At 41.6% G+C, this 26644-nt stretch overlaps 2 protein-coding genes across 2 annotated transcripts in view; both read right to left on the reverse strand.

Moving 5' to 3' along the window:
- Positions 1-3313: 3313 nt before the first annotated feature.
- On the reverse strand, positions 3314-13082 carry rab35b (RAB35, member RAS oncogene family b). Its single transcript, XM_006797522.3, has 6 exons — positions 12762-13082; positions 10344-10394; positions 10114-10237; positions 6423-6547; positions 6133-6257; positions 3314-5483 (listed from the first exon to the last, which is right to left on the reverse strand). The coding sequence occupies exons 1-6, from the start codon at positions 12811-12813 to the stop codon at positions 5355-5357; spliced, it is 606 nt and encodes a 201-aa protein (XP_006797585.1). The 5' UTR covers positions 12814-13082; the 3' UTR covers positions 3314-5354.
- A 1307-nt stretch (positions 13083-14389) lies between these two features.
- gcn1 (GCN1 activator of EIF2AK4) overlaps positions 14390-26644 on the reverse strand; it is a 32419-nt gene continuing 20164 nt past the window's right edge. Inside the window, exons 37-57 of the mRNA XM_087848955.1 lie at positions 26320-26540; positions 26137-26205; positions 25842-25980; positions 25563-25759; positions 25251-25393; positions 25041-25158; positions 24726-24941; positions 24445-24609; positions 24086-24247; positions 23898-23990; positions 23663-23806; positions 21877-22146; positions 21616-21729; positions 20879-21109; positions 20589-20782; positions 18997-19111; positions 18597-18693; positions 18129-18277; positions 15916-16026; positions 15120-15341; positions 14390-15030 (exon numbers count right to left, since the gene is read on the reverse strand). Coding sequence (XP_087705081.1) covers positions 14905-15030; positions 15120-15341; positions 15916-16026; positions 18129-18277; positions 18597-18693; positions 18997-19111; positions 20589-20782; positions 20879-21109; positions 21616-21729; positions 21877-22146; positions 23663-23806; positions 23898-23990; positions 24086-24247; positions 24445-24609; positions 24726-24941; positions 25041-25158; positions 25251-25393; positions 25563-25759; positions 25842-25980; positions 26137-26205; positions 26320-26540 — 3296 coding nt within the window. The 3' untranslated portion in view covers positions 14390-14904. The remainder of the gene's footprint in view (positions 15031-15119; positions 15342-15915; positions 16027-18128; positions 18278-18596; positions 18694-18996; positions 19112-20588; positions 20783-20878; positions 21110-21615; positions 21730-21876; positions 22147-23662; positions 23807-23897; positions 23991-24085; positions 24248-24444; positions 24610-24725; positions 24942-25040; positions 25159-25250; positions 25394-25562; positions 25760-25841; positions 25981-26136; positions 26206-26319; positions 26541-26644) is intronic.

Here is a 26644-nt window from a genome sequence, read left to right on the forward strand (position 1 = left end):
TGAACACAGTCAGGCCTCCATGTTCACCTCTGACACCTGAATAAACCTTTGGGTAGCTCAAGTAATTTACAAAGTCTGTCCAGCTGTTATTTTTCTACATTTAATGTTATATTTAAGATTTAAAAATGTATAATTTTTTTAAACGATAATCTACTGTTGAATGTTGTCCCCATGATGTCAATCATCTTCCTAGTTGACCAAAATTTCCAATATGTTTACATCAGCTTGAGAAGAAAGCAGAACTGCTGTATGTAGAGTGCTCATCAGCTCTCCGTGTCAACAACGTGTTGAATTTCGCATTGTTAAAAGGCATGTCAGTGTACAGTAACTCCATGAAACGTCCCCCACAGTGGTCAGCATTTGCTGCTTTGCTTTGCGTTTACCACTATCAGAGAAGTTCTACCTCCATTCTCATTGCTTCAGTACTTCACGGGCACTTTGATTTCTCGGCCGCGGGCTTCCGTTCTTTCCGTAGGTGACGTCTGTCGTCGAAAAGCAGGCGTTGACCTGAAAATGCATGGACGACTCCCAGTGTGGTGCAGCGATGTCTCTCATGTCTGTCTGTGTTTGAACTCACGTCTAACGCAGCTGCGCAAACCTATGCAGATGTCTTTGTGTTGTCTCAGCTGGTTGTAGGGGGAGGATCAACCCAAAGAGTGATTTTTATATAGATAAAAAATGGAATAGGTTTGGATGAAATTGATATATTTATATGACAAAAAATGTGTACCTTTTGAATGAAAGTCTTTTTGTAGACAGAAGAACACCTGTATAATGTTGTTTGTAAACTGTATTTTATTTTCTTCTGTTTTTGTTGTTCTGGTGTGGCATGCAGTTGAGATTATAGTCCCAGTCAAATTAATCCCAGGAGATCAAACAACCTAAACTTTGCATCATATCTACAGTAAACCCTTAAAAACATCACCTCACTTCAGTTTATCTGACACGTTCTCATACAACTTTTTGACAAGGCATCCCATATAAATAGTTCATAAAATATCAGGAGTAGTTTAACTACTACTAAATTGCTTACTAATGCTTTAGGGATTAGTTATGAGCATTGGTTGAGATTTTAAGTTTGATTGAGAAATATTAAAGTGCTAATACCAACTTACTGTTGGTAGCTGTTTGTTTAGATGTGACTATGTGTCTGAGTGCAAATATGACATTTATGACATATTCCTTTAGAAGTCCTGTGTAAATGAATCAACAGGCCACTTGCTCATAACACAGAAATAGGTGACTTATTTTAAAGATCCCAATAACAGTCTGCATAAGGTATTACAAAAATATCAGTGATCATTTTTTGACCTTTAATGCAGCCTTTGAAAAATCCCTCCATTTAGGGGTGTCTTATCACAAAGTTCTTTCCTGCTGTGTTTGATGTGTTGTGATCAGAAACGTGTTCCCCCTTCTGGCAGAAATAAGCAGTAAGTATGATGGCATATGGATTTAAAAACTGGACCTTCAGATTTGTGACTGGATGACCGGTGTGAGAAAGCTCTGACTCAACACCAGTGGCTCCTGCCCATCACCAGACTTCAGTTTGTTTGTTTTTTTCATATAGAGAAATCATACTGTGTACCATATTCAGTTCTGTCAGCATCGTGTTCTTTTCCTCGGTGTATCCGCTCCTTCATTTTCCGACTGAAAGCATTTTTAAAACTCTGTGTGCTGTGTCTCTGTGGTAAACATCACGCTGCTGCCACCGTGGATCGAGTGTGTGTCCAGGGGCAGACAGACATGCCATTGAATGTTTGCTTGTGTCTCCTTGGGCGGATGTTGTTTAGGAATTTAGAGCTTTTGTTGGGCCCATTGTGTTCCATGTGAGTGCTTCCATTCACCCATGACTAACGGCACTGTTTCAGTTAGAAAACGCTTCAAACTATTCAAAATATTAATCATGCAATTTTCTTAAGACTTTTTTTTGGTTTGTTTTTGTACGAATAAATACTTTACAATCAACTTGTCTCTGCTGACTTGGATTTGAAACCGGGACACTTTCTGCCTGTGGTTCTCAGAGCCACACATGTTTTAAGCAGGAAAAAGCAGTTTTACAAAAGTTGTATTTTTATATACACGTGTGTGTGTGTGTGTGTGTGTCAAGGAAAGATGAATAAAGTTATACCGATATAAATGAATTCCTGTTGGCCGAGGAATCCAGGAAGTGACACATCCATGTCATGTTTGGGATCTGATGTGATTCGCTAACAGATGAACCAGATGAATTTCATTCGAGCTTAGATAATGCCTTAACTTTTCATCAAGTCTTAATTTGTCATATTCTTTAGTTTATGACCAAAAACCTACAAAAGTAATAACACTGCCATTACTCAGACAACTTTAGCACTGGACTCCCAGCCAACCAACCAACAAAGCAAACTGGTACTTATTTAACACTACGGGTTCAGCCCAAGGAATCGTTAACATGCAAATGTCATAAGCAGGGATCAAACCACTGACATTCCAATTGGCAGAAATCCCTGCTTATCTTCTGAGATCAGACATTATTGGGCATGGTATGCATGTATTATAACTTTCATGATAAACTGTAACATATAACTTGGAATACATTATGTTAAATTTAAGTTTAAAATAAGTTATAGATGATTTTTTTTTTATTTCTCAAACACTGTAGATGTATAATTTCATCTTAAAATCACAAAAAGTGTTGCTTTTATCACGAGCACGTTCCACATGAAGCTTCTTTTAATTACGGTATTTTTAGTTTTTATGATTTCCATCAGTAAAACTGTTTCATCAAATCATAAATCATATTTTTCCTCTGTGCAGAAATTTTAGGTTCAACCCAAAAGACAACACAAAAGCCATAATAATAATAATAATTTTGAAAAAGTTAAATGATTCAATTATTCAGAAACTGAAAAAAACAAAAACACTCAATGACTGACTGACAGGTTTGCTTATTTTCTCACAGCATTACAAACTAGTCATATAAAAATTTTAATAAACAATTCGAAGTATATGAGTAATTTATCAAATCCTTCTCATTACTTCACAGCGACTGAAAAAAGAAGCTAGTTGCACTGACCATGTAAAATCAGGCAGGTATGAGTACTAATGATGTTTAGTATAAGATGAGGGTATCTACTCCACTTGGTGCTCCTTAAGTGGCCATAAACCTTTAAATGAATATGAACAACCCACATAAGAGTTAAGTAGTCACAGGTTTTCCAAAGACCATAAAACACTCTTAGAAAAAGGCAAAAATAAAACAGACACAGGTTTAAACTCAAGTTGGGACTGAGCCTCCGACCACTGACAAATGAGATCAGTCATTATGTGTCAAATATTTATTCTTTTAAAACGTTTATTACTGATTAAATTCATGTAGGGAAAAATGAATAGTACATCTTTGTCTCCAGTGTACAGCAAACCACAGCTGACAAGTGTCTTTCAACCACAGCACACGGCCCATGTTTAACACATGTGCAGTTGGTGTGCTAATCATGTGTGTATGTTCTATATTGAATATAAACACACAAATATATTTATATATACATACACATAATGAAGAGAAATCATAAAATGTGAGATCTGATATCATTTCGAGGCCCTTGAGGTCGCGGTGACCTTTTGACACGTATCGGGATCCCAAACCAGCTGCCGGAGCCTGCCCAGAGGAGGAAAACAAAGCGTTTTCGACAGAAGCTTGTGCAACATCAAGCTCGCTCCCAATTCCAAAGACAGAAAAAAAATTAATAATAATGTCAGTAAGACATTGTACAACGCTTCGGCCTCTGTGGCAAATCCGGGCGGGGAGGGAGCGGATCCAGTGCTGCAGTTCATCCCCATTTGTTCTTATATTAACAGTCCCACTGTGCGCCACACTCTCAATGTGGAGGGTCGCCAAAAAACACTGTCCTGTAACACTTCAATTTGGGCAGGTAGTGCAGGTCATGACCATGAAAAGCAAAGCGATAAACCTTAATGCTTTAGTCGACTGTTTAGAATATTCTGCAAGAGAAAACGCAGGAAATCCACAAGAGTTTGAATGCTAAAATGCATGGCATATCTTTTTTTTTTTTCTAAACACACCCAATCAAACAGTGTTACATGCTCAAAAACACAAGATTGAAAACCACAGTCTGCAATGTATTTGGGAGGTTTGGGTGGCTGCACAGGTGTCTTGGCGAAGAGCTTCCATGCACCGTCGCTGGATCAAATGCAGGAGTCCATCACTGAGAGGGGTGCTGATATGTGGGCATCAGGGGAGAGAAGGCTGGTCGCTGCAGGAAAAAAGAAGTAAAAGAGGGAGAGGGATGAAGGGAGGGAGCGCCCGAGGACTCAATTCACCAAACGTCTTGGCCAGCCACTGGCCACTATGGCAACTGTCCAATGAGAGGCGCTGCAGCTCCTAATATTTCTTTTTTAATATATGTAATATTGGCAGTATCACGGTTTTTTAAAAAAAAGGAGAAAAAAAGATTTTGGGGGAAGGTTTTAAAGCAAACTCTGAAGCATAGTAAGACTGCAGTGAAAGGTGCACGAGGAGCTCGACGTCCCAGAGCTCCGAGAGTGGTTCAACTGCTCCGCTGCACTCAAAAAAAAAAAAAAAAAAAATCTATTATGGATGGCTCAGCACTACTGGAAGTTAGAAAGGAAACAAGGGAAAACTTGGCAAAATACAGACAAAAAAGAAGAAAAAAAGTCACCAGTTCTGTCCATCAGATTAGTTGCTAAAGATTGACTACCAATGATCCTTCTCCTCCTCCAAGTGATTTTTTCCCCCCAACAAGTCAAATAAAACAAAACCTAGAAGTTCATGATCTGTTGGCGTGAAGCCATCATAACACAGAAATGTTCAATGGAGATGTTCAGTGGAGAGACACCTGTTCCAAAAACTGCCCCCCCCTCCCCCCGCCCCAGAAAACAAACCCAAATAAATCCAGGAAAGGTGAGCCCTCCTCCTCAGACGCAGAGTCCAACCCGACTCTGAATGTCCCGTGTGCAGTGGAATGAGAAGGAGAGATGAGATACTGATGTGAGAGAAACAGGGTTGTGGAAGTGGATACAAATCGGAGCATTACAGCTGTCAGTTGCAGATCCTTGAACAAAAAATTAGGACCTCAGGTCAATAGTGCCCATCTGCTGAATTCCAAATAAAACTTGATCTGATGTCTAATAAAATCTGTACAATTTTTTTTATTAAAGTCTTCATGATTAGTTTGTCCAAAGGGGACATTTTTGCCATCATTTTTTTTTAAATCTTTCACCATATATTTATTAAATCTTTATCTGCTCTTTAATTTAGATGCTCTGAGTCCCATCGTGTATGTGTGTATATGCATGTGAAGACGCCGCCCGCTTTTCTGTGGATGGCTTCGAGTTTGTTAGCAGCACTTTTTCTTTCGTTTACTGTTCCGGGTGAGTTTGACCACGTCGTTTTGTTGCTGCTGCTGCTGCTTGGCTAGCACTTCCTTCTTGGCTTTTAGCACTAGCTCCGTGATGCAGTTGAACATCTGCCGAGAGAGGCACAAACCAAAAAGCATGAACAGATTAGAGCGGTCAGATTTGTGTGTCATAATGGTGACAAAGGAGTATTTAAAGGAACAGCTCAAAGCCTCACTTGAGTCTTATTTCTAAATATGAAGCTGCAGCCTGGATAACTGAACTTAAGAATCAGGCAACACCCACAGCTGTTCACAATGCTGGAAAACCTCTGATGATGAGTTTCCACATAGATGTTGTTATTTTGTTTTGATTAGCGAATCTTGGGGTGGATTTGTTTACCTATGTACATGAGCAGGCTAGCAAACTCGACACCATTCTCATTGCTATTCCTATAAATCTGAAGCCAATCTAACACTGCAATAAAGCAGAAGAGCACATTAACAGCCTTTGGTTAAAAAGTAATAAAATCCACTCTTAGCTTTTCAAAAATAATGACACTATTCTTTGTGCTGTGTGATTGTGAACCGTTTTAAATAATAGCACTCACTTGAATTAACTGAGTAAACGATTAGCAGATTGTTTTGTCAGGGCAAAAACAGTAACTTTCAGCGATGCTTTGTGCAGTGACAAGCTGATCAGCAGTTATCACAGAGCTTCTGTGCATGCCAGACAAGCTTATCAGTCTGAGGCTACAAATAACACAAAACAACTAATTACCTCTTCAACATTTACGTTCTCTTTTGCACTCGTCTCGAAAAGGCTGATTCCCATCTGCTCTGCAAACTTCTGCGCGTCAGTCGTCTCGACCACCTTAGAGTTCGGGTCGTCGTTCTTGTTTCCCACTAAAAACAGAAAACAGCTCAGTGTAAAATAATGGAGCAAGAAATTATTCCCATACTGCCAGCAAATACAAGAGGCGTGCACTGGAGTGAAGGGCAGAGTCTATTTTTAAGCTAAAGAAGACGAGGCGAGAACAGTGCCAAGGTGTTTCTTTGGAGCGCACTCACCTAATATTCGGCACACGTCGTCACAGTTCTGGTTGATTTCATGTAACCATCGTTTTACATTGACAAAGGACTCAGCACTCGTGACGTCATATACCACTATGACCCCATGTGTTCCCCTGTAATATCTAAAGACAGAAGAAAGGGGAAACAGTCAGCGAAAAAGATCATTTGAATTCATTTTAATTTTATTCATATAATGCAAAATCACAACAACAGTCGCCTCAAGGCACTTTAAATTGTGGTGTTAAGACCCTACAATAATACAGAGAAATCCCCTAACAGTCATACAACACCCTTTGAGCAAGAACTTGGTAACATTGGAAGAAACCGCCAACAGAACCAGACTCAGGGAGGAGCGTCCGTCTGCTGTGACTAGTTAGATAAAATATTTTTAATTAGCTAAACAGTTATAACGACTTCTACTTTTACTATAGAGAAATGGTAGCATAGCAGCAAGGCTAGAGAACGCTAAAAGTGTTGGCCGAAGAGTATGAACAACAGTATAACTGATTACCTAAAGATAAAAGATAACAGGCAGGGTAAAACATGGACGTAGCTTTGGTGGCGGAAAAAAAACCCTTTGACCTGCATTTTTTCTGAACACCACATGATGGTGAAGGAAAGTAATGGATAAATTTAAAAGTAAATCTAAAAGTAATGCCTCAATAGAAACTGTTAGATAGGATTAACGAATAAACAGCAGAGATATTTTGGTAAAGGTAATAACAAATAAAAGGAATTATTAAAGCTAAAGTTGGCAAATAAATATGTAAAAAAATAATTTGTTAAAGTTAATAGATGAAAATAAAATACACAGCAGAAATGGCTAACACACAAAACAGACTGGAACATTAAAAAACATAAAATAAAAAAAAGGCCAACAGGATTGATGTGTGAAGAGTTTTTGATACCACTACACCGTGTAACAGTTTAAGTATGCTATGGCCTGACCTTCGGTATAATTTTAATTTGAAGGCATCCCTAACTTTCTGAGCTAATAACTAATGTTATCCAGCGAAGGGAAAGACACTTGAAGGGGCACAACTTAATAAATATATTCATCAGGACAGAGTGTATGACTGTGTGAAGGAAAAAGCAACAGCACTACATTTATACCGCACAGACAAATGAACCGGCTTCAAAAACAGAGGCCAGATCTGAGAGAGTGAATCCCCAGTACCACTGCACTACGCCAAACAAACACAAAGAAACTTTTGTCAGGGATTCTGTGTGTGTGTGTGTGTGTGTTGTGACAGTTTGGGGATACAGCTTGTTTTGATAGGGTTTGGTGGCATCAAGGATTTACATCACACTATGTTATTAATGTAAATTAACATTATTGGGCATGATTTTCAATACCATAAAAAAACTATTCTTACTACTGAAACTGATACAAGGATGATCTGATGAGATGTTTTGTACTGCCAATACAAGAGTAAAGTGTAAAGCCAACGCAGACCAAGCTCAGTTCTCCTTATTTATAGAAGGAGAGCGCTTCTTATTATACATACATGCTACAATTAGTGAAGTTTGTAGAGTCTAATTTTGTGGCTAAACAAATCAGACTGCCTTACTGTACTGACAATTGTTCTGCACTGCTCCTGCTAGCAGACTGGTATTAATAGTGCTGACTAGTATGGGTGGAAACATCGAATTGTTTAATTAAAACTACAATGACAAAACCAAACAAACACCACAACACACACAATACTACTGTATCCTCAGTAAAAAGATACCACCCAAGCCTGTTGTCTGGGTTTGTCCCCAATGTCCATCAATGATGGACAGACACACAGCAGCGGTGTGTGGCTGTGCGTTTATGTCTGCTCAGTGCACATGAATAAAGAACCTTAAACTGCCAAACACACAAACACCCTCACAGCCCAACCTGATGTACCCTTTTCTGTAAAGGGTTAGCATACTGAACTCACTGAAAGTCTCATCATTCAGGTGGATCTCTGCTGGCGCTTGAACATGGGACCTAGATGCTCTTGATAGGAGTCCACCTGCGGACTTTTTACTATTGTTAATCTCATTATGTGCTCTTTTATTTACAATGCAAAACAGTAAATAATTATGAGAAAAACAACAGTGTAAAAGTGTCTAAAAGAGAAAAAGATAAAGTTAAAGTGATATTATGCTGTGGCTAAAGCCTGAGGCTGAAAACACACAGCTGCTCACTGACATATGGCTACCACCTCAGGTTAGTCTGCCTGAGTAGACTCAGCAGGTCACTGCCCATGATCCATCTCCACAGAAACATTCATTTAGGATCTAATGAGGCACCATGCCACTCTAGTTCAGCACAGGGAACAATCACCCTTAATAGGCAGCCTGCTCGCTGGAGGGATTCCTGCAGAACAAGTCGCAACAATCCTTCCAAACTAGGACTGCTATGCTCCACAAGAGCTAAAGCGTTAAGGATTTCACGCTTTCTGGATGATTTTAGCATTCTGATTGGCCTCCCTGCAGCAGTGCTAGTACATAAGAGTCAAACATGCCCTCCTGGTCCCATTCAAGACGATACTCGGGAGGCAAATGACGCTCCAATATCTCCCAAGCGCAGTCTGTGTCTGCTTCAGTCAAAGTCAAAAAGGGGTAAGCATGTGAGATGACTGCAGTTTAAGCTGTAGGTCACATCAATGATGTTCCTATCAGTGCTGCTCAGAGCACTGAGTGAGTGACTATTTGTCATGAATATAGAAACCTATGAATGCAGACTATTTCTCTTGATACAATGGCAAAGATTACTGAAGTTTATTTTTGAGAGTCTAAAAATGTGTTATCCATAATAAAAGCAATCATATTAATTTGCATCAAGGGGTTTTTTTGCCCACTAACCTACCATCTGTCACCTGGAGGTCAACTACTGCTGCATCATCCAACCTTAAAACAAATGTAATAGACTCCAGACTTCCACTCGTGGTATTGCGAGCTATGTGGGTTGACTTAAATGATGGGATGTCTTCTGAAAGCTTAGAGAGCATCTTTCTGTAGGCTGCCATCAAACCACAAGACCAAACTGAAGCGATAATAGTTAGTAAAAAAAAAAAAAAAAGCCTGCACAGACCAAAACCAAATTTATGCTGTTAACAACTGCTATCTCTATATCCTGGCAGACTTCATGTTTATTTGTTGTGAAAGTCGACCAATGCTTAAAAGCTCTCAAAAACAGAAATTAAAATTTGCAAGAGTAGCAGCAGCACGTTGTGTTTTTAGAGGCTTTCTGAACAGCAGTGAACTTCTGGGACAGACAGCAGGCTGTGTTCTTGGTCTATTCAGGTAAACTGTTGAGAAAAGAAAAATTTAGGCCAAAGTTCCTTCTTAAAGCGTGGGAGTGCCGATCATTGTGAACCCTCAGGGCACATGGACAACAGTGTAAAACACGCTGCAAGTGTAAGAGGGTAATGACGTACACTCGGCACCGTCATGGAGCACTACAGCACACAACAAGGAGCCTCCCTCTCACATCTGTAATTAGGATGTGTGGGGAATTCCACCCAGTTTCATAGAACAGCAATAACTTATTCTACTGCTTCCTCATATAAAACCTAATGTCAGGACCGCAAAGAGCCTTTCATGGTTTCAGACTTAATTGTTGAAACATAAACAAAAAGTTTCACCTGAAAACTCCAAGCCTCCTTTGCTTGGAGTTTTCAGGTGAGACGTGTGTGTGAATGGATCCACTTACGTTGAGGTGATGGTGCGAAAACGTTCCTGCCCTGCTGTGTCCCAGATCTGTAGCTTCACCTTCTCCCCATTGATCTCCACTGTCCGGATCTTGAAGTCCACACCGATCGTGGTGATATAGCTACCTGCGAGTGGGCACGCGAACACAAGATCGAATTTATTATGAAAACATGGAAACTAAAACGGAGAGGAGTCCTGATTATACATCGCTGCTTTGGTCGAGCCCCGCACCTGAAAATGTGTTGTCTGCAAATCGCAGGAGGAGACTGCTCTTCCCCACTCCTGAGGAGGAAACACAAGCACAGGAAGAGGTTTAAAGTACAGCGGCACAGCAAAAAAAATATACACTATAACAACTCTGCATTTTTGATACTGGCAAGTCTGAAAACACTTTTTTTGCACCACAACAGAGCAAGAGTTTTGGTTTCGCATATTATATCCTAGTTAACCAAGAGCAGCGCCACGTGATGACGGCACGCACACACACACACACACACACACACACACACACACACACACACACACACACACACACACAAAAGAAAAGTGGGGGATGTCAAGCTGAATCGTTCCTCTAATCTTTGTGTAAATAAAGATTTAGTTCTTCAAGACATAAACACGGATCTAACCTGCTGCACAGTGTACAAGCTGAAGGCTTCGGGTAAGCAAGACTACACCCTACATGCTCATTCTGATGACGAAGGTAGCTCTAGAATCTTAATCGATTTAACCTCAGTGAGACAGACACCGGGAGGCTTCTTAAAAAATTCAGATATGAAACAGTGGAATTCAGAAAGAAATAAGAGTAATAAAAGATGACAGGAGAGGACAAAGAAAAAAGAAAAAGGGACTGAAAATGAGGTTCGTTTATAAGTGTGAGTAAGATTGATTGTTAGGTTACAACTGAAAGTTAGGAAGTCACTCTGCTGGCCTGAGGTGGGACTGAACCTGCAGCCCAGTTACACAGGTTATCTATTGTGTTATTGTCATTTCATGTTTGATTTGTCCTTACATAAAAAGCTATCAGGTTCCTGTGATCTCAGCACTACAGAGTTTTGTTCAAACATACAATGACCAAAGCTTCAAAGCAGTAGAGCATTCATCGGCTTTAACATGTTGTGTGGGCCTTTAGCTTGGCAACCCCCCCCCCCCCCCCCCCCCAAAAAAAAACAAAAAAACTTTCAGGTGTAAAAATATCCAGGACACCTCTGTTGTCAGCCTGTAATTATATCTCTACATCAATGGAGCATAAATTAACCACAGACCATGGAAAAAAGGTAATACATATCTGATACATGAAATGTCGCTCAAATTTCCATTTAGAGAATGATGTTCATGTGAAATTTTGTATGTCCTCTAACTTGTCATAGGTTAGAGGGTGTTCACGTTCAACTAGGGATTCAGTGAGTGGAGAATCTGATTCCCAGCAGCAGGTCTGACAACAGAACAAGGGCACAAGGTCAGAGCCCCCCAAATAAATAAATAAAAATCTCTGTGCAGCACTGCAAACAGTAGTGCTTCCATGCTGCAGCTGAGGGCACACTGGCCCCTGTGTGTGACATGCAGTGAAGGGCTTGCTGTACTGCCTTGTCTCTCCACTGTGAGAAGCCAGCTGATGGGGCAGTGCCAGGACCGGAGCTGTCAATGAATCCAAAGACCATTGCTCACAAAAGAAGTTCAGCGGGATGAGGCTCTAGCTGCTGAGGGTGGAATACTTTTTTTTATTTTCCCGCTTTTCTTAAAGCATGTTTTCCACTTAAAAACAAGAGGGGCAAACATTTTTTCCCATATATACACAGATCTTAGTTATGCATCTACCTGTGGCTGTTTGTTCTAATTATTAACATGATAAAAAGGTGCTAAACATGAAGAAGCAGTCAGAGTCTTTGTGCTGTTATACCTTATATACTTAGCTTATACACCAAAGGGCACTTTGGTTGACACTAACCGCGGTGTCAGTCTCACTTCACTGTAGTCTGACTAACTAGATACAAACATGTCTTTGCAGTGCAGCATTCCTCCACTGTCAACCTCCTAGGTCTCACAAGCTAACTAGCTAACTAAATAAATAACAAAACCCATTGCAACATCTTAACCGGACTTAGTTGAATTTGCATCTGTGCCGGAAACTTCTTAGCATTTAATCTTCCCGGTGCAGCAAATGATAACTAACAGTTATCAACATATAACCAGGCAAGGAATTGTCATGTTAGCCTAGCTCATAGCTAGCCAACACAACCTAGCTAACTGTAGATACAAACAAAAGGCCAAAACTACATCCTACTACCCCAGGAACGGTATAGGTCACAGTACGTGTTGTGTTACGGCGGTAAAACAATTGTGTAAGCCGATATAAGAACAAGATAGGACATTTTCAAGAGATAAATCCTTAGTGTCTGGAGGCGGTATCCGGCCTCATCGGCTGACATGCCCAGCCCGGACACACAACCTCCGCCCTGTAGCTGACACGAAAATATGGCGGATGTGTACGTTTAACAAGTAATTTCAGTGCCTAAAAGACAAAATAATACACTGCAAAAGCGCCCGGATGGTACATAGCCGGGTTAAAAGAGTACTTCTGCTTCCCCCATTGTAAAAAAAAATAAGACAAGGCCCACTTCCCGTCCTGCATCCCCGGCGTCGGCTTACCGCTGTCACCGATGATGAGCAGCTTGAAGAGGTAATCGTAGTCCCTGGCCATGCCGGTAGCTGGTGGCTCACCCCCGCCGTGTACCGCTTCTTTGCTCGGTTAGCTGTCGGACTCCCTCGGTGCGTAAAGAAAATCACCAGCCCCCAGATCCCCCCGGTATAAAACACCACCACCACTAAGGATATCACAAACTGTTAGCCCCCCGAGCCGGCGGCGTTTTTTCTCGGGGTTTCGCGGCGTCAGCAATCCTCACTCTCCGCTGCAAACAGCCGGAAACTCCGCTTCCTCCTCTGGTGGAGCTGCACCCAACTGTGACCCAGTCTCACTGCGCAGACTCGAGCTACAGCACAGCGGTCCCATCTCATTGATGAACACAAGAATCATGCCAGGAGAAACGCTGGAGAGTCGTGCCGTCGCGCGGATTCATGCTTCTTTTTAATGCACTGAAAACAACTTAAACCACACAATACTGAGAAGCACGTGTTATTAAACTCGTAGTTTAACTCCACATTGCAGTAGTTTACAGGAAGTTCAACTTAATTCGTATTTGCATAGAGAGGAAACTCAGTTTGTCAGTTTTGTGTAATCAACTAGAAATAATTTGGAGCCATAAAAGGGGGAAAGACTTATTTTATTTCGCTGTTGTCTCATGGTTTTTATATATTATTTGTATCACAGTAGCTGAATTACCTTTCTCCAGTCTGCTCCACCTTTTATTTCATCCGGATTGTTGCGCAGACACACCAGGCTTCAGAGATTTCCCCCTAGACTGGGGTACCTGTTACTTCATTTAAATATGTCCAAGACTAGAAATTATCCGATATCACTTATAATTTGATGCATTGCCAGCTTGATCATTTCCCCTTAAGTATTTCAAAATACTTATTTGAGCAATTTTAGTGAAAAGGCTTTCATTATGACCATTTCCAGCTCTATAGTAGCAGATATGGGTAATTTAACCTTTTACATAATTCTTATTCATCTTACACTTATCCTTGGCGTTTCCCCTCAGTGCATCCTGTCTGAAATGGACTGTTTTAGCTGCCAACTTAAAGTGGTGTGCCTGAGATAAAGGGTATCTGCTCTCAGTGAGATCACACAAAGCCAAACCATAGAGAGAAAAAAAAAGCCTTAAACGGAATTTAGAGCAAGGACAAACACCAACCTCATTAACTGAAACTAGCCTCATTTAATAAGTGTCCACTGCTGTAAGAGCATACATATGGCAGAAAAAATGAAAGGCATAATAGTTCCCCTTCCTCCTCTTAATATACAAGTGGAAAACCAATCCTGAAACCTTTTTCTTCAGACATTTAAGGCCACTTGATAATATTTCAGATGTGAATGTACTCCTGCATCTCCTCTAGGCTCTGTGTCCCTGGTTTGGAAAACCTAGAGAGACTTCAGACCAAATCACCAGACTAGAAAAGAGAGAAAATGCCACATAGAAAGCAAGAGAGTGGCGAGGTTTAAACTGGAAGCCAAAAGTTTTTGTCTGCTGAAGCTTCAAGAGTAAAATCCAGCAATTGGTTAATCAGAGAACTTAGTGGAATTCAAGTGAGGTGTGACAAAGTCTGAGAGATGCCAACCTGAGAAAAACCAAGCATCCAATATTTCACACACTACATTATGAAATCCAGAACCTTTTATTATGTATTGCCTTTTTACAACCGCATCACTGACATAAGAATGATTTGTGTTTTTATAAGAAGTTGCTTTCCCCAAATAACCGTCACACTCAAAGTTCAAATAAAAGGTAAAGATAGGGGGGCTCTGTTTCATTAACAGTGGCAATACTTGATATCATTTTGGTAAAATAAGTAGCAAAACACTGAAATATCAAAACAGATTTGGCATCGTGTCTTCCTATTGTTGCTCGGTACAAGAGAACAACCTGTGCATCATATGATAAAATAAATTGGGCTTAAAGGCCGCTAAAACAAGGATTTAAAGTGGGGGGGGGAGGGAAGCAGAAAAAAGAAAAACGGCAAAAACAAAATTACATTTTCTGGGGAATACAGCCAAAACACTTCTCATCTCAGGCTCCCAGTGTGTCTGAGGTTCTCATACACGGATTTGTTTAATATGTCAGTAAATCTTCTGCTGCTTTCTGCAGATCAGAGCACTTCGTTGTTTAGTCCATCATGTTAGGATTGTGTCATCGATCTCTTCATTGGAGTCTGGCTGGCTGGCGATTTTTTTCAAAGACCGGCGGTGACACTCTGACAGTAGGTCATTGCTGGCAGAGTCAAGAATGGCAGTAATAGTCTGAAATGCAGAGAGAGGAGCGTGTAAAAATGTTTTGCTCTACAGATTACATCTGTGTGCCGATTACAGTAGGGAGTTGATAGTCGCACCTGCATGGTTTCCTCCCCCTGGCGAAGCCGTAGCAGGTTGACGATTGTGTGTTCGCTCTGGGCCCGGACGCTCGTGTTCTTGTCCTTGGTGTTGTCCAGCAGAGTTTTCAGCAGAGGTTTGATGAGATTCACGTCCACGGAGGGCAGTGATGGTTCTTTGAATACCCACCACAGCACCCGCTCTGACACCAGTCTGACATCACTAGACTGGTTCTGAAGACACTGCAGGGTCACGCAGACAACAGATATAATGGCACAATACACACTGTTCAAAAAGGTAGTCAAAGGACTCATCTTCTTATAAATACACAGGCTTCACAGCAAACACCTGATCAGACTGATATCAGCTTTCATGCTGTGCTTTTAGTGTGGAAATGTACACACTAATCACTCACACACAAAAATAAATGTTTTCTACACTCCTCATTTACAGATGCTGATTATCCTGTTGAGCACACTGCTTAGTTTCTTCCTGGTCCTCTGTACTGTGCAGGTTCTTTCTCTTAGTGTTCAGTTTTCTACCTAAAGACTAAGAAGAGCTGTGAGCCTAAATAAAACAATGAGCGTGAGCTATAAAACCAAAAATGATAATACTACAGCATAACTCTACTACAAGCAACTATGTTTGTATTACACATAATTTTACTGTGAGAAGTATTAATTTAAACAGCTACACCTTTTTCCAACATTATACACAGTGGGCACGAGCCCATTTTTGGCAACTTAACTGCTCCCACTTCCTCACCTGTACAAATATAGAAATGGGAAGAGGACAGGGTTTGATTCTCTGCTTTACCTTAACAAATTGTGTAATCATCTGCTGGGAAACACCACTGCTCCCCTCTGTTCTCAAATGATGCTTCATCAGGTATCCCATAGCTCTGATCCCACTGGTAGCAATGGGAATCTGGAAGAGGAACAAAATGCCACGCGTGAGGACAAAAAGAATCTAAGATAATGCTAGAAGATCGATCAGTGCAGCTGAAATTGCTACAAGGATGACTGACAAGCTGATAAGACAGTAACATATTATATGAAAAAAGAAACTTAACAAGTAAATTCAATTAAAAAGATGTGAAAGATAAAATTAAAATGCAAATAATTACATTAAGAATACATCAATGAGATTAAGAACACACACACACAAAAAAGATAATCGCACGGTGCATTAAAAGGACAAAACATCAAAATATACAATATTGAAAATAGACCAATCAACAGTAATGAGACAATCTAGAGCAGGGGTGTCAAACTCAAATACACAGTGGGCCAAAATTCAAAACTGGAACAAAGTCGCGGGCTAACATTAATATTTATTGAAAAAAAAAAAATCTTCCTCCAGATTTAAGAATGAATCTCTTCTTATGGACTCAAACAAGCTTTGCTGAAAAACTGAATATGGAACAAGCAAAGCTTAATACTAAACAATATATATATTAGCTGTATAATACCAGCAGGCCAGCTCTAATAATAATTTGGTATGGCTTCGCGGGCCAAATGTAATTAGGCTGCGGGCCAAATTTGGCCCGCGGGCCAGAGCTTGACACCTATGATCTAGAGCAATAGATTGTCTCGCTCTATGTTCTTCCTGTGCTATATCTTAACGCTCGCTCGACCACCCGGGAAATGGCTTGTATTTGTATAGCGCTTTGATGCCAAAAAGTAAATTCGTTTACGTGGACAGAAATGCTTCATCATTCACAACCTTACAATGCTGTGTTTGCAGCCAGTCCTCAGTACTCTGTAGCCATTTGCATATCAGTCATGATGACTGTGTGGCTCATTGCTGTGCAGTAGCACTGATTGTTACATAACTGTACAGTTGAGGTTGGGGAACCTACAGTCAGCTGAAACTGGATGTAATGAAATATTTTTCCCGCTGAAAATGCTGTGTCCAGATGAAAGGACTAACTTTCACTTACTTTTGGTGCTTCGCTATTCAATAGCCTGCAACCAAATATTGATATTTGTTATTAAAACAACAGGTGCTCTCCACTAATCTGACTAACCACAGAAACCATCTCATTAATGGAAATAAAACTATGGTGACGAAGAAGAAACACATAGGTTTAAAATAGTGTCATGCACAGGAAAATAAATCAGTGAGCTCATTAATTCAAGTGGAACATTTTTATAATGTAATAATAACAGCAGGTCCATAGTGCTTCACACACTGGGGTTGCACTGGGAGGCACACCCAGTGTCAAAATCTGCCAAATCAAATGACCCCTTGCGACTAAGGGAGCCAAAAGTAGCTTCTATAAAAAGTTAGCAGTCAAACACACACTGACACCACCACAGTGCAGCAAACAGATACCCAATTCCTCCTTTTTGAGTGTGCAGGGATATTTTTTTCCTTCTTATGTTACTTAATATCTGGATGTAGAGAGTATCACAGAATCAGTGTATTATGATGGATGGTAACAGTGAATGAACCGGTTCATATACAGCGCTTTTCTACTCCAGCACTCAGAGTGTTTTATACAACAGTATAAAGTATTTCTATACTGAAGGCATGCATGACAATGGTTATATGGGGCCGCTGAACAGTGACAATGACATGAATGTAATTTCTTTATTCAACCAAATTAAACACCTATGTTTAATTCCTGTGGCTCGACCTTCATCAAAACATGAAATACTTTGGAGGAAAGGGGTCCAACTCTTCAGAGTTCAAACCTGGAGAATCAGAGTGGAGGAGCACTGAAGCTCTACTGGCGACACCTTACTGCGAGGCATTACGGGGATTTTTCCATTACCGCCTGTCACATCTCAGTTGTTTAATCCTTATAGTAAAAGAGTGCATTGGTTTATTAACAGTGGTTTGAAATATATTTTTTGATCTGGTGTTTTTCAGAAGTGACTGTGTCACCTTGATGTTTCCATTTCAAACTTCGCTGTCAGCCGAGGAGACATTACCAGAAAAATCACAACACACTTCCCAAAATGGCAACTACTTCTACTGTTTTCCAATCTCCCTGTGGGTATCCATGAGTAAACTCTGCTCACCCTATCAGCGGTGGCATTGGCCAAGATGGTCTCTCTCACAGTGTCACAGTACTCGTTCCCACACAGCTTCCCGGGAGCAGATTTGACGGCGATGGCCATGGCCAAGCTGCGACCGTGACGCACCATCCAGTCCACACCAGACACGTCGGCTAAAGAGAGGCAGACCGTTCATGAGCTCGTGGCATCACTCCTCGGCTAACGCACAAAATAATGCAGCACACAGCAGCAGACAATAACAACCTGAAGCTTTTTTTGATGCAGATACACTGGACAAACATACATTAAATGTTTTTATAAAAGGATTTTTTAAATTTCATATTTCTTAGCGCTATAATTATTTCACTCTATAACTCACAATGAGCAGGAAAAAGGACATCTGATGATGGTCACAATGGCAAAGCAATACTACACACACTTACAATGAGATCCTGAGAGAGGTGTAAAATAACTGTGCACACAAATACCAACCTAAGACATGCTGAAGTAACACACTCTTCAACTCCTCCTCTGACAGGAAGGCACACATCTCACCAACACAGCCGGCTGAGGCCATACGAGTTGCATCCTGCAAGTGCACACACAGACACACACACCAATAAGACAGCCAGACAGAGACAGGTTGTGTGTCATTTATTCTCAAACTGACACGAAGACTAAAACCACCTTTTTAGAAAACCACATCCTCTTTGTCTAACTTCCGTTTTTCTACCGTGATCACAGAGGAAACTACTTGTGAATAACTCTGAAATCTGCTTATACACGTACTTCACTGCTAATTACGTTGTATCCAGTAGCTACTGCAGGTTCTGGGTTGGAAAAAAGGGTTGCAACACATTCAAAAGAAGTCTTTGAGGGCTGCTCGTCATACCTCGTCATGTCCCAACATGCCTAGCAATGTGGTGGTGATGTTTTTGCGGATGGCTGGGTCCACCTTTGATCCGGCCCCCTGGATGACAAACCTTAAGGCCTGGAGCATAGTCTCCCTGTGAACACAAACAGGAGGATTAAACTAAAAGACAAAAGCAAATATTTGTTATTTTGTGTAAAAACATGTAAGCAGATATTGTATTTTGGAAACACACAGCACAAACTACAGTTTTTGCTAATTATATGCTAAAACTCAACTTCCCAGAAATATGATAGAAAATTTGAAGTAAATTTGTCAGTGCTTTCTGGTGGACAAAGGATGTAATGAGGAACTATATTTTTAAAGATAAATCCAAACACATTTGCATTTCTGTACTCTGGCTCTCCTTCCATCGTACACTTTTTAGATTTAAGCTGGTGTCAAGCTGTACTTTCAGCTTCTAGTTAATAATATTTTGGGAGAAATGTCTCAGACTTTAATACTGACTCCAAACCAAGCAGCAACTAGAAATCTGAAGCCAGCAGAGGCCAAATTCTAACTTATTGGCTGATATTATTACTGCTTATGCTTCTTAAGCAGATTTTCCTAACATCTGATATGTGTACTTATTTATTAATTGCGCTCTGCTCGACACTGCTCAGATCAGATGGTTGTCGCATTTCTTGCAAACAGTGACGCTACAGAGTGCCCTCTGATGGACAAACTGTGCAATGTCAACACCCATAACACAACTGAAGAGTGTTTCTCCAGCCTCTTCTTTACCATTTAATTTTTATCAGCGCGGAGATCGGTAGAGTGGCAAATAGCTAATACTGGTCACTAATTTAAGCCTACCGATAAATTAAATAAATGCTCTTTATGTTCCTTATTAGAGCCAAAAAGTTACAAAAAACAAACGCTGTTGTGTCTACTTTATAGAAGTTAATGTTGACAATACAAGCAGCCTCCACTAGGTTTCAAGTGACATCCCGGTGGGTATGACCAGACTCGATCAGTTACAATCCAACATATTTACAACCAATCAACCATTTAATAACAGCTGTACTGGAGAGAATTTAAAAAATAAATCATTCTTTCAATGACACGTGTGCCAATATAAAGAGCTGTACTGGCAGCTGGTGTGCCCAGTTTATGACTTCTCCATATTTTTGTGCTCATGGTGCCTTTGGGAGTCTTCATGATGACATTAAGTGACAAATAAAATGACTTTCTGGGTGATTCAGTCCATCCTGAAGTTTGTGCTCTGTGCCCTGAAGGTTTGGTTCTGGTGTTTTGCAGTTGTTAGCACGTAAATGCTTTCTTAGCTTATTCTATTGTCTAAATGATTGTTCCAAAATAAAGGAGTGAACTGCCCTCTTTAATATACAGGCTATGCTTCATACACACATTTTCAGACTAATGGCTCCCAGTCTGTGCTTGTAACATTAAGACAAAGCAGCATCTTTAATCAGATGATAAATTTCAACTTCTCTATTTGTGGAGATAAAATGATTTAAAATATTAACATCACAGGCTCGCACATTTTGAAAATTCTGTTGGGGATGTTTATTGTTGCTGATTCTGTAGTGAACAATACCAGACTGCACACAAACCTGACTCCAGAGTCCTCGGCATTGCGAATTGCAGAGAGTTGCTCAGTGAAGAGTGGATCGACCTTGGTGTGGATGGAAACCAGCTGACCCAGAGCCTCTGCCGCCCTCAGTCTTACAGCACGGCTTGAATCCTGCAGGGCTTTCAGGAAGGTGGTCTGGAGCTGAGGCAGGAAGGGCTTCAGGGCTATGCCCACCTGGAGGAGGAACGCAGTGCAGAGGTTAGAGCCTTCTGACAGAAACTTTGACCAGCTTTGGAGAGGAACGGTTGGCCATTTTGTCTTCCACCAGACCTTTGCCAGCAGCAGGGTGAGAGTCTCTAATAGAGCAGTCTTCACAGTCCAGGCAAAGCGGTCTCCTAAGATACGAATAAGAGGTCCAGTGATGTTGACTACAGACGGCCGCAGAGCCTCGGGAGACGTCAGTTTGATGACCCCTCCTAATGCTTTAGCCGCCTCTTCTTTCTGTTCAGGGGTGCCAGTGAGGACACCTTCTCTCAGCACTGGCAGGATACAGGTCACACCCTATGTAAGCATCGAGATAAAAATAAAAATATTAACTGAACAGAGCTGAAAGAAACCAACATTTCCCAATTAATGTTTAATTGGTGGCATATTGAAATTACTTTTTTGTTCCCTGAACAGTCAAGAATCCACAGATAATATATATACACAATGATATAAACACCTTTTGAAAGCTGGATCCAGTGGACATGTGGTACTTTGCGTTTTTGAAGAACTAAACAACATCACATTATTACTGAAAGTGTGTAAGTCAGGTTAAAACACACTTGGCCCATTGCAGTGGCCCTTATTGAGCAAATCAATAGAAAGACCTCCACATGAATGATCACTATTAATGAGTTTCTAATTATGTGGACACAGTTCATGTCACAAATGTGCCCACACAAAGCTCTGCTCACTTGACAGAACAAGAACTCAATAGGATGAATGAGCTGCTGTGAGAATGACATCACTATGCTGTAATAATGTAGCAATAGTGTTTATTGTGTCAGGCGCTGCCCTCTTACCTTCTTGGGCAGACAGAAACCAGGAAGGTGCTGACCCTTCACGTCTCCGGCTACTGATCTAATGTCTCGATGCAGATCGTCGATTAGAGCCAGCTGGCTGCTTGCATCCAGTTTCTAAAGAACACATCAAAGCCACAGTGAGTTTGCATTTCACCTTTGATGTAAAAACAATCAAAAGGTCCACTGTTTTATTTACTACCATATTTTGTACTAGAGTATGAAAGCTCATGCAAATGGAAAGAATTTTTTATAGGAACACACCTTGGTGATGGAGTTGATGGTGTCCCAACTCTGAGACAAAACCTCTGGGTTGGAATCGTTAAGAAGGCGGATGAGGCCTGACAGCAGCGTGCGTGTGTGGGCACTGTAGTCCAGTCGGGTGCGAGCAAAGTAGGCATTGAGGATGGTGACGGCAGCCTGTCTGAGGCCAGGATCGGTGCCCCGTGTGGCCTCCAGCAGGTCTTCTATGATGATCCGCTGGCCCACTTCATCCTCCACAGAAAGGATCACCGTCTGACAGCTGCACAATTCCTGGTGCAAAGGTAACAACATCCAGTCATATCATTCAGAAAGGCAGTTTAAAATATGCAGTGTTCACAGTAAAATAACCACCAAAAAGTCTGAGTTAATAGAAGCAACACGTTGACATTTTAATGGAGCTCACTTCTCGCATAGATCTGAAAAGTATTTCAGGGTTTAAATGCGTTGTAAATATTTATGCCACAAAACTGCAGCTCTTTCTAAATCACTGCCAATTCCATCCATCCATCCATCCATTCGCTTCCGCTTCTCCTTTTCAGGGTCGCGGGGGGCGCTGGAGCCTATCCCAGCTGTCATGGGGCGAGAGGCGGGGTACACCCTGGACAGGTCGCCAGTCTGTCGTAGGGCCAACACACAGGGACAAACAACCATTCGCGCTCACATTCACTCGCACATTCACACCTAGTGGCAATTTGGATTATCCAATTAACCTATCCTCACAAGCTGCATGTCTTTGGACGGTGGGAGGAAGCCGGAGTACCCGGAGGGAACCCACACAAACACGGGGAGAACATGCAAACTCCACACAGAAAGACCCCGGCCTGATGTTGGAATTGAACTCAGGACCTTCTTGCTGTGCAGCAACAGTGCTAACCACCATGCCACCGTGCTGCCCTACACTGCCAATTCCTTTGTGTACAAAATGTTTTGAAATAAATTAAGAAGGTTTTAAAAGACAGGGAGACCGCAGACTGGATAGTAACTGATTTAACCTGGTGATGGTCAAAGCTGTGCTTTAAAAGGGGAAAAAAATAATCTGAGCCTAGAGGGGAGACATGGTGTTCTGGTACGTCTGCAGCTGCATTTTGAATGACAATAAGAGGAAATCAAAGTAGGACATATGGCCTGTTTAGCAGATAAGAAGGATTTTAATTCTCCAGTTGATTTAAAATAGAAGAAGCCACTGAGCAGAACGGGGCGCCAGCAGTAGTGCTGGAGTATTGTCTCAGAATACTACAAAGTTAACATATACAGGAATAATAAAATAAGCCCTGATCAAAAGCCTTGCAGTTCTCCATATCTATCTTCGAGGAACTGCAGCTCTTGAGTGCTGTGGTATCGTATTAAAAAACAAACAAGCAAATAAGAAAAATCTGACCAAAGGACGTTAACAAAACCCTCAAACACAACAGAATCAGTAAGGAAGCTTTATAAATAGCTGACCTGATTGGCTACCTCCCTGGACTTTTTTAGGGGGGAGGTAACAATGTTTAAAACAATAATAACAATAATAATATTTATATTTATAACAAGGTGCAATAATAATTAATGTGCAATAATAACAGTGTGCAATACAAATACACTTATTCTTCTTTTTTATTACTAAGTTAATATACTGTGTTGTGTTGTTTGTGTTGCGTTGTGATGTGTCATATCGTGTCGTGTTGTGTTATATGTAGTGCCGACGTAGGACAGTTTTCCAATTTCATTGTACTATGTATGACTGTGCAATGACAATAAAGAGTTATCTTATCTTATCTTTATATTTGGAGATTGCTGGTTGTACCTGTGCTTCGTCCTCTGTTCCCAGTTTTCCTTTGAGGGAAGAGAGCAGGGCAGGGAGGATGACCCCTAGATGACGTGTCAGAGCATCTCCAGCCACAGCAGACAGGAAGGCCAGTACTCGGGTGTTTACAGGAGGAGCAGTCAGCTAGCAGAAGCACAGAGAACACTGGATTATAGTCACACAACATAAAAATGACATAAAGGCCTTTAAAAGGAAATCACGTGTGATGCTTTACCTTTGGAACCAAGTAAGGCAGCACAGAACGACTCTTTACTGCCATGACTTGCTTCAGGCCATCCAAAGCAAACTCAGCCGTTTCCTCATCATCCTGCAAAAACATGTTCGGTATGAGATACAGACTAGACTGCAAAGCTTCTTAAATCCTACAGATTTCATATTACATTTTCCCCCTCACTCGCTCACCAGCTGTTTGAGCAGGGTAGGCAGGATGTCATCCAGCGCCTGGTGACCGATGGTTGCATGGAGCTGCTCAAAGGTTTTGGCCGCAGCCTCTCGGACCTCCTCCAGAGGGTCACACAGAGCCTTCCTCACTGTAGGGACGAGTGACTCAGAGAAAACAAGCACCTGCAACACAAGCATCATCAGATTTAAGGTTTTAAGTTTACTAGAATTTTCAGCTTAAGCTAAAACAGTCCCCACTGCTTGATTCAGAACCATTTTTAATAAATAAAATCATTGTAAAAGTTCCAATTCAATCCCATGAGCTATAATAATTACAAACGCGCGGAAAAAATGTGTGTTACAACAGCAGTGTGACTCACAGCGTCTTTACTGGTGGACTTCATGATTTCACTGAGGCCGATGCAGACTCCTTGCCTCTCATCGCTCTTGTCAGAGCGCAGGCCCTCCTCCAGGATGGGAATGATCTCCGGGAGAATCTTCTCTCCAAGTTTCCTCACCAGATCCCCCAGCGTCCGAGCAGCGATCTAAAACCGTGCAGACAAATGACGTTAACAAAAAGCTCTGTATGACTACTTTCACGTCAAGAGCCAAACAGAAACACCAGAGATCATAAAAAGAGTTAAAGAAAAACAAGCATTACTGTTCTTTTGTCAGGACACGTAGAAGCCAGGAAGCCCAGCAAGAGTGTGAAGAGGGTTGGGAGGATTTCTCTCAAAGTTCTGGGGGTGTTGGACACCACGATCTTCCACACGTGGAGAGAAGCTTGTCGAACCACGAGCTGGGTGTCTGAACGGCCCATGTAGAGGCCTGAGAGGACGCGGTTACGACGCTCAGCTCCCAGAGCACTAATGATAGCCTGAGAGGGGTAAAGGTCAAAGATCAGCAAACAAAATCACAGTTAATATCACAGTTAATAGGAAATGAACAGCTGAGAAAAAAATATATACATTCATACTTTATTGGATGCAGCAGTTCCAAAGTTGTCGTCCTCTGACGCCGTCTCTGTGGTCATCTTTCCGGTTACTCCAGAGATATGGAACAGCAGGTCGCCAAGCAGCTGCACAGAGCTGAATCTATAAACCAACAAGGGCACGAGTCAGCAGGTCAGTAGCTCTATGAGTGACATTTATTGAACTGCCAACATGTTACCGTGCATTTATCTGACCTGATTCTCCACAGGTCATCAAACAGTCCTTGTTCCAGCTCGGGAAGCAGCAGTGCGATGGCGGTCTCAGCGTACATGCTGATGATTCTCTGGCCGGCTCGCAGTGCCGTGTCTCGCACGTACTCGTTCTCATCGGCCAGCGCCTGGTGGACGAGAGAGAGCATGAGGCTGCAGTGAAACATGTACGTGAACACGATACACAGTGAAAAACTGAAAATAGCTATACAAAAAAAAAAACATTTTTATATTATTATTCATTGTGATTTTAAAATGTTTTACTCTTAGCAGTAAGTAGCTCTTAGTAACCAGTACCTTGAGAATGCAAGGGATGATGGGACCAACATAGGGAGTAAATTTATCTCCAAAAGTGAGCGGCAGGTAGATGAACATCATGATGTAGCCATCTCTGACGTGGGAAGCAATGTCCACCTTGCTGGCAGTTTGCACTACGTCTGGCATTAGCTTGTCCAGCTTCTCTACTCCCAGTCCAGCCATGACCTCAGCCAGACCTGAAAAAGACCGTCACACAAACCACTGAGCTCTTGGCTTTGAGCACAAATCAGAAACAGGAGGACAGAGTAAAGAACCCACCTTGTGCAGCTCCTGAGCGGTCCACAGAGCTCTGCTCAGAGGCCAGCGTCTCCATGAGCCACGGCAGCAGGTCGTCAAAGCAGGACTCACCCATCCCCTTAACCATGGCACCCAGGGCTTTAGCTGATACTGTACGAACCTGAAGGGGGAAAGAGAAGGAAACATGATAAAAGATGAAAGGAAAAAATGAGAGGAGATAAAATGAAGTTAAAAAAAAAAAAAAAAAACACGGAGTGAACTGCTGCTTCATCGTCAGCTACACACATACAGGATTATTTAAGAATACTAAACACACCTCAGGCACCGGGTCCAACAAGGAGGCCTTCAGTCCAGGAATAACACTGGGTAGGTATGGTGACAGATCCTGTAAGGAGCAGAAGAAAACAAAAACAAAACAAAGCAAACAAATCATTAAGAAAAAGCTTTGGAAAACACTAGTTTTACTGAATACTCTGATATTTCGTTTATCCCCGTGCACCTTCTGGTCGGTGAGCGAGTACATGTTTCCAATGATCTGAGCAGCCATCTTGCGAGTGTCAGTGGAGCGATCCTGGAAGGCTCTCTGGACGATGGGCATGATGAGGGCGAGAGAGGGGGCGTCGATGAAGTGCACAAACTTGGTGTCCAGCAGCGTCTGCAGGCACGTCTGGGTTTTCCTGGACGGGTCGGTGAGAGCATCCAATAGGATGGGGGTGATAGCTGGACGAGAAAAACAAACTTAGCTGTTAGCATTACTGTACCTACCACTGGTATAATACCAGTAGATTACAGATGGTCGCCCTCCCTAATCCTGGTTCTGCAGG

Source organism: Neolamprologus brichardi, chromosome 12, assembly GCF_056152115.1.
Source record: "Neolamprologus brichardi isolate AB-2024 chromosome 12, ASM5615211v1, whole genome shotgun sequence".
NCBI classification, from domain to species: Eukaryota; Metazoa; Chordata; class Actinopteri; order Cichliformes; family Cichlidae; genus Neolamprologus; species Neolamprologus brichardi.